General features: G+C 36.7%; 1 protein-coding gene across 1 annotated transcript; it reads right to left on the bottom strand.

Moving 5' to 3' along the window:
• Nucleotides 1-2,108: 2,108 nt before the first annotated feature.
• cox6b2 (cytochrome c oxidase subunit 6B2) lies at nucleotides 2,109-6,727 on the bottom strand. Its single transcript, XM_079837674.1, has 4 exons — nucleotides 6,662-6,727; nucleotides 6,027-6,153; nucleotides 5,463-5,563; nucleotides 2,109-2,459 (listed from the first exon to the last, which is right to left on the bottom strand). The coding sequence occupies exons 2-4, from the start codon at nucleotides 6,130-6,132 to the stop codon at nucleotides 2,406-2,408; spliced, it is 261 nt and encodes an 86-aa protein (XP_079693800.1). The 5' UTR covers nucleotides 6,133-6,153; nucleotides 6,662-6,727; the 3' UTR covers nucleotides 2,109-2,405.
• Between the last annotated feature and the right edge of the window lie 1,934 nt (nucleotides 6,728-8,661).

Raw genomic sequence — 8,661 nt, 5'->3', positions numbered from 1 at the left:
GTACATACTTTTTACTTTTACTTCGTTACATTTTGCAGCAATTATTATACTTTCTACTCTACTACATTTCTACAACGCTTCGTTACATTTTCTGATCAGTTTCAAGGCTCGACATTAACGCTTGTCCTCTTGTAATGAACTGACGGTTGCGCGCGCTGTTGAGGCTCGCGCAGCCTCATGAGGAGAAATGGAAACAAACTCAGTCACATACTGCAGTATAATGATTCAAAATGTGGAGTTTTATATTTAAAACATATAATACAGTTAAAAACATAAAACGACCAAGAGTGCTGTTTTCCTGAATGCCATCACGACTGAAAATGTGTCACTGATTTCATTTGACACTGACTGTTCCATAAACAATTAATTAACAAAAGTTACTTACATTTTAGATTCAATATATTGACTGTTTTTGTTCTATTTCAGCAGCGAAAATAGTTCCAAACAAAGCAGCAACAGAGCGTTACTGAATGATTCAGTGTTTTGAAAGAATCGGTTGAATCAAAGATTCAATGACCTGTTCATAATCGACTGCCTCATTCTTGAACAAATCAGCCTTTTGAACGAAGCGACTCAATGATTCACTCATTAATACCTGCCGTCACCTACTGGCAGTTCAGTTTCATGTTAAATCATTCTTTCCAACATTTCTTATTTGTATTCAAAAAAATATTTAAAACAATCTCATAACATCATTTAATTAAGTTGTAATTTTTCAGTGTAAATTATTTTATTTGATTGGTAACAGCCCTATATTGTCTTATTCTAATTTAATGTATTGATACATTTTAAGAATATAAAAGGAAATCTTAAGCATATCCTATATTTAATAAGATTAGGCGGAAAATGCCCTTTATAAAAGGTAAAAATATCATAAATATGCAGATTTAAATACTTCAAAGCTGTTCACTGAACACTATATTGAGAATATTGCTTCAGAATAATGATATTTAACTCTGCAGATCACCCGATAACCAGAATTGTAAGTCAGAATGTAAACTGGGCCACAGATGGTAAGCACAATGACATTAACCCCCCCCAAAATGTCTTTCTATTATTATTATTATTATTATTATTAGAATAGACATAAAGAGAATAAATTGTTATGCAAGTACTTTTACTTTTAATACTTAAAGTACATTTAAAATCAGGTACTTTTTACTTAAGTAGAGTTGTCGTTGTGGTACTTCTACTTTTACTAAAGTAAATATATCTCTGGGTATTTGTACTGACATTCAGTACTTCCTCCACCACTGTGGGTATGGGAAGCTTTTCAACTTGAGTAATTTAGTGTACATTTTAAACTTTCAAATGGTACCCCATATGCGGTCAGAGCTCCTCCATGGATATTTAAAATGTTAACAATATAGTTGATGACGTCATTCCGGACTTATCAGGACCCAGAGTTTAAGAGGTAAAACAGATATAGAAATAGAGGAATTCCTAGATAATGTGCAATTGTGGTCACTGCAATTGCTACATTTTACCATTCTTAGTCATGGTTGCCATCACAGAAAAGGTGATGAAACACAGGGAAAGGGTTAGCTTTTTGAGAACAACAAATTTCTATCTGGATATACTTCGATCTATCTGGATATACTTCGATCTATCTGGATCGGTCGTGGGCCCTGTCTCACATCTGGTTGCTCATTGATGGCGTGTATCATTACCCTATCATTATCATGGTACTTTGCTGCCATCTGCTGTTATAAAATCCAAGAGCACGATCACTTCAAGCAACAGGATTAAACTGCACCGGATAACAGCTTACTTAGAACCTCGTTATTCCTTAATAACTGATTTCATGCAACTTCATCCTGTCTGTTCAAACTGAATTAGCCTTTGTGTCATTGCTTGAACTCTATATAGCCAAATCCAGTATCTTAATAGGAATGTCAATTCAATAAGGCATGCGTAAGTAACAGAGTTCACCTTGGACATCAACTATCTGCAAGCTTAAATTGTGCAATATGACAAAAAAAACCATACATTACATAATCACTCCAATGCTTTAACTTCACACCTCACAAAAGCCACTACATTTTCAACAGGTCAGACTTGGTATGATGGTTAATAGAATGATTTAGAAACAGTCAGTACAAACAATAAATGGGTCGCCCTTTATTTAAAAAAACAAACAAACATTGAAATCAGTTGAAATTGTGCGTTTTTATTTTGTAATTTGCAACAGTAAGATGTAGAGTCACACAAAGTGTGACGTTAAATGTAGGACCTCAAAATGCTAAAGGACAAAAGGTCACATGATTCCAAGGAGCACTCTGAATGACCTTTCATCCTCCAGCGGGCAAACCAATAACCAAGACAACGTCAAAATGGGATAATATATATTACGAGGTACTCTACAAAAGGTTGGGAGTTCATAAGTTGAAGGTAATAGCGACCATTTAGATCTTTCCGGGGAAGCTTCCATCCTCAATCTGTCCATCCCATTTCTCCACCTGAAGAAAGGAAAAAACAAAGACAAGAACACATGTATTTCAAAAATAATTCTAGCAGCACATCACATCTGAACAGATTTACAGTGGTGTCTTGTTGCATAAAAGTAAAGGAAAGGGAAAGATCAATTACATCAGGTTATATATTAGAAAATTATTGACTTAAAATACATTATCCCCCCTAACACGTGTATTTTTAACCAATTTATTCAGGTAGCCAATACTGAAAGTTAAATCTGAAAAGATGCTTTAACATGTTGTAGCTAAAAAAAATGTGTAAAACACCACAACAGTCACACTAGTTTCAACATCCAATGCTGGCTATAGACCAGAACTAATAGTTATTACCTGATGGTCAGACACAATAACACCAGACTGATTTAATAAAAAAATAAATGAAAAACAATCAAGTCTCTCTCAATATTTTGGTGCCTAATGAACGTCGGCAAAAGATTGCCAGCATTAATCCCAGTTAATAATGGTGAAATACCAAAACTGCTGGATGGATTTCAAGTAACACTGACGTTTGCAAGCAATTGCTTACAAGAATTCTTACACTAGTGCCACCTTCCCAAAGTATGCTGTTACACAGCCACACAGGAAATAAAACTGCTCGTATGAAAAAATAAAATAAATAAATAAAAATCACATACTCTTGGTGGCCTCATGCCAGACCAGTGGTTGGCTAGGTCACTTTGTAAAGAAATACTATCTGGATTTCATAGGTATGTGCCACTAAAACTTGTGACCTGTGCCATTGGATTGCGTCATGTGCCACTGACAATGTTGCAGAACATGTTGCCGTATGTTGTTGCACCTCCAGTAGTGACTGGCAGATGAGTTGAGCATCTATAATGATGTAATTGTGACAAAATCCTAAATAAATAGCCTAATTTAGTGGGAAAAAAACATCGGTAATCGGTAATATTTCTCAAACATGTAGTCTGTTTGTGGCACATCTGTATTTGAGTGGCATGCACGCAATATAAACGTTGTGTAATACCAGTGCTACTGTATGTTGTTGATTACGCAAACTGCCCATTCTAGGAAACACTATGAATACCACATTAAGTCACATCCGTTACTGTAAACCTTTATTTTTGCATGATGCTGCATGCAGTATAAGTGCAACATTGGCCAGCGCAAGACAAACCAAAACTTGGAAAGTTGAGAAAAATCCACCACAGGTGTATCTGTTATTTCTTTGTGAGTTAGACGGTAACAAAAAAAGTAATCAGAGTCTAATACTAAGTCTAATAAATATACGTACACTATATTGCCAAAAGTTGTGTGACGCCTGCCTTTACATGCACATGACCTTTAATGACATCCCATTCTTAATCCGTAGGGTTTAATATGGAGTTGGGCCACCCTTTGCAACTTCAACTCTTCTGGGAAGGCTTTCCACAAGGTTTAGGAGTGAGTTTAAGCGAATTTTTGACCATTCTTCTAGAAGCGCATTTGTGAGATCAGGGACAGATGTTGGACGAGAAGGCCTGGCTCACATTCTCTGCTCTAATTCATCCCAAAGGTGTTCTATCAGGTTGAGGTCAGAACTCTGTGCAGACCAGTCAAGTTCCTCCACACCAACCGCCAAACCCAGACTTGTCCATCGGATTGCCAGACAAAGAAGCGTGATTCGTCACTGCAGAGAGTCCGGTGGCGCCGTTCTTTACACCACTGCAACCGATGCTTTGCATTGCACTTGGTGATGCAAGGCTTGGATAGCCTAATTTAAATGGAAGCAGCTGCTCGACCAGGGAAACTCATTCCATGAAGCTCACTTTGCACTGTTCTTGAGCTAATCTGTAGGCCACACAAAGTTTGGAGGTCTGTAGCTATTGACTCTGCAGAAAGTTGGCGACTTCTGTGCACTGTGCGCCTCAGCATGCGCTGATCCCGCTCTGTGATTTTACATGGCCTACCACTTTGTGGCTGAGTTGCTGTTGTTCCCAATTGCTTCCACTTTGTTATAATACCACTAACAGTTGACCGTGGAATATTTAGTAATAAGGAAATTTCACGAATGGACTTATTGCACAGGGGCAACCTATCACACTTGAATTTTCTGAGCTCATGAGAGCGACCCATTCTTTCAGAAACATTCGTAGCAGTTTGCAAAATCAAGCACCTATAGATGCTTGATTTTATACACCTGTGGCCATGGAAGTTATTGGAACAACTGAATTTAGTGATTTGGAGGGGTGTCCCAATACTTTTGGCAATATAGTGTATAATTGAATATGTGGTTAGTGGTTCTCATCAATGGCTTTAATATTTTGCAAATTATTTGATGGAATTATGTCATAAGAAAAAGATTTTTAACAATATGATCATGCGTTCTTTCTAGAGATGCCTAAATGTTTTGATAAAGTACTATAGCCACATAGACATCTATAGACATCCAGTTTAATACAATATCAACAGACCTACATCACTCTGCTTTGTGAAGAGCCGGTGTCAAGGTCCAACACACTTCTGGATGGTTGGTGCCAGTTTTCATAATGCATTTTGGAATGGTAAGTCACTTTATAATGGTGCGTGTCATTTTCTCTCATGGTAGTTTACAATATGAAATACCTGATTTGTAAGTGTCCATTTGTGATGGCACACCACTGTTGGTTTCACTGTTTTTTTTTTTTTTAAGTTGTGGCCACCTATCTAAATGGTGTCTATATTCTTTTATAATTCCAAATGACACAGCTGAACTGTCAACCCTACGCAAATAGAAAACAAATGCGTTGAATTATCAAAACAAGAGTGTACTTACAATATGTATTTAAATACATTATAAAGAAAATAATGTAAAAAGAAAAACTTAAAATAGAGGGCTTGGTGATGCCAGCAAAAAAAAGGAAATTTATTTCAGAGGTAGAGTGATTTATTTGAATGAAATGCACACTGATGAATGTGTATTACATAAATGCCTCAATCTGGATTTCATGTTGACTACAGTGTAATAACTTAGTTATTCAGACAGAAGCATTTTCAGTAGAACAGACTCACCCAGCTCATTGGACACAGGCTCTTGTAGACTCTCTGATACCAATCGCAGGGAGAAGTTTCCTGCCCTTTGCTTGACAAAGCCTTATTACACCTGTGGAAGTCTGCGAGAAAGAAAGAACAGTAAGTAATCTGCACAGAAAACAGTCAGAAATAGTCTACAACTCTGACATCCACCACAAATTATCCAATTCATAATGTGTTTTGATAAGGTCAAACATTTAATAGATTCATAATAGCGCATAACTTCAGAGGTTTGATACAATTTGGCACTAACAACAAGCAGAGAAATGTTCTACTTTTTTAAACAACCCAGCTTTACCGCTGATGTGACCTTGAATAAAACACGCAAGTCCAGGCTGTTCCAAAGGAACTATTTGTGAGATCACTATACTATTAATAAATCACAGTTGAAAAGCATCTAAGCCTCGTATCCATTCTGATGATTTTGTACAGGCTTGTGTGCATATGGTTATAGATAGATAGAATAGCTACCCAAAGTTTGAAAGCGCTTGTCATTATTTTGAGTACAAATATGTAACATATAATAATTTCAACTGTACCTACCGAGGTAATTTTGGAAACAGTTTTTTGTCTGATTGGTGTTTGGAAAACGGGCATCGAACGGAGCCGTTCTGTAGTTCTTGATCTTGTCCTCAATAACATCAGCCATCTTCAGTCAAAGATAATGGGTCTGCATGAAAAACATTACCAGATCAACAACATTATCAAAGTAGTAAAATTAATGTACACCATGGGGCCTTAGCTTCTTAAATGTCGTAGTTGGGCAGTGTAATAAAACATTTGAGAGTGACATTCAGTCACAGTTTGAACTGACGCCAGCCAGAGTCTCATCATCATACGAGGAATAACATTTGCTTGTTATACTTTAACAACGAGCTCTTTTAAATTTCAATAAGTAATTGTAAGTAATAGTGAAATTGTAAACGCGTAAAATAGGTTTAAACCCGTCTTAAAACAACAGATATATTCAATCAAGTAACATAACCTTGGTGCAACCGGCTTAAGTAGCCCGCTTGCTAACTAGCTAAATAAACTCAAATGAACCGTTTTTATAAACCGCCCGTTGATATTTCACGAATTTTGCAATAGAGTAAACGTGAAGCGTTTTAACAAACCTTGCACAAGGTACAAAATTACACGACAACTTGGACTAAACACACATAAATATTGAGGCCTACCTTTTACTGTGCCCTTATAGTAACGTCCTCTCGAAAGACTTTCTAAGCGCATTGAATGATGGGAAGTGGGGGGAGCATGAGGATGAGGCAAGGCGGGGCTTACAAGACATTTTTACACACTTCATTTATGTACTTTCCTCTTGTGTTTACTCTAATCTTCAGATTTAATATGAAGGAAATAAAATAGTAATAGTAGTATAAAACGATCATATAAAATAATAATAGTGTGTCAGTAATGTTAATTAAATAATAATTACAATATACAATATAAAAACACAATAAAATGATAACCTAGGCTAATATTGACATTTACCAGTTACCATTTTAACAGACTAAACACTGGAACGCAAAATAGAGCATTTTAGTGGCTATGGGTAATCATAAAGAGGAAAAAGGCCTCCAGCATACCATGGTAGGCTTTATAGGCCTATTCAGAACCTTTCCATCTCTGTGAAGAATGATTCTTTCAATAGGCTATTTATATATTTGTAATTAATCCATTGTTAGGAGCAGGGTATTCATTTATTGCAAATTTATTTCACATTTATATTTTATTTGTTGTGTGCTTTTTGTTGTAGTATACAATGGAGCATTGATTTATTATTTTCTGACAAATGTAGCCTATTTTTTTGCAGTTCAATAATCAGTAAATCAATAATGATCAAGAAATCTGTGCACAGCACCTAGACTAACTAGGGAAAAATAATTGAACACAGTGTAGTTACTGTCCTCTGCCTTTGTAGGGCACTGCTGGCTACCGAACCGTCTTCTCACTCGTGAGCTAGAGTTGGAGTGTGAGAGATGTATACAGTAAGAACTTTTTACCAAAGAAAGCGTGTGCTACTGTATGCACACTTAATTCCAAACCCATTCCCTCTGACCAGGAGCCAGGAAGAGCTTTCACTTACACACTAAAAACAAACATGGAGGGACAAGTCTGAATGACGCACAGGAGCCTTCACAGCCTGCTGTCAGTGCTTCCTGTCTGAGAGACCAACTGCTCTCAGAGCTTTTGGCTATGGTTTTTCGTCTGACATGGTGCATGTGTGTGTGTGTGTATGAGAGTGTGCGTTTGTGTATTTATGTTATGTAGAACAGCATGATTGCTTTACCCTGCAAAAAATATTTGTTATGGCTGAATGTTCCTCGAAATAGTTATTTTACCTTTGTATTTCTTGTTTTGTGCATAAACGTCACTAAATTTAGTTAGATTTGTGTTTTAAACAAGAACAATCGTTAAGTATTGGTATATTCATACAAATGTGTATTCTTGTACACTCAAATAGGATATATAGATGTACACACATTCACATACGGATATACAAATGTTTCTTCTTTCCTGACACATCATTCTGTTGTTGACAAGGTTAAAGGTTACAGGTGCCTCTCTGTCTTTGACATCCTGTCCCAGGTTTCCTGCTTCCTCTTATGTTTTTCAAAAGCCCTACGACACAAACCAAAGAGCGTTGGATAAAACATGCTGAGGCCAGTGTTCATTTGTGCCCATTCTTTTAGGTAATAAACATATAAACTGTCATTTCTGACAGGAATGAAAACGAAGTTGTGAGGGATTGAAGTAAAGTGCGCTCAATGGATTGTGTTGTTCAACAACAAGCTAAACGAGACATCAAGAACTTTCACTAGAAGAAAACTACATAAAACTGTGATCTAGGCCCTTTATACAGCCCATGCCATGGTAAAATACTCTTAAGTCGATCCCTCACAGCCTCATTCACATCCACGTAAAATTCAATATGGCGTCTACCCTGACTAAGGCCTATAGAGTTCTCTTACTGTCAGGCAATTTCCGGCCTTGTTTTGATTTTATATGGTGACATTAGAAATCCAGACTTTGTCTTGCGTTTTGTTCATACAGCAGTTTCATTGACATGGCTTTATGTGTATATTTCATATTCTCTCTCGGTCTCCCTTTCTCTCTCTCTCTCTTTTTCTCAGGATATAGGTGTTGTCCATTGGGGAGGAAGGAAATTCTGTCATTT

Source organism: Gobio gobio (genome assembly GCF_949357685.1).
Source record: "Gobio gobio genome assembly, chromosome: 15".
Classification (NCBI taxonomy): Eukaryota; Metazoa; Chordata; class Actinopteri; order Cypriniformes; family Gobionidae; genus Gobio; species Gobio gobio.
The sequence above is the reverse complement of the archived record's forward strand: the minus strand, read 5'-3'. Positions and strand labels throughout refer to the sequence as shown.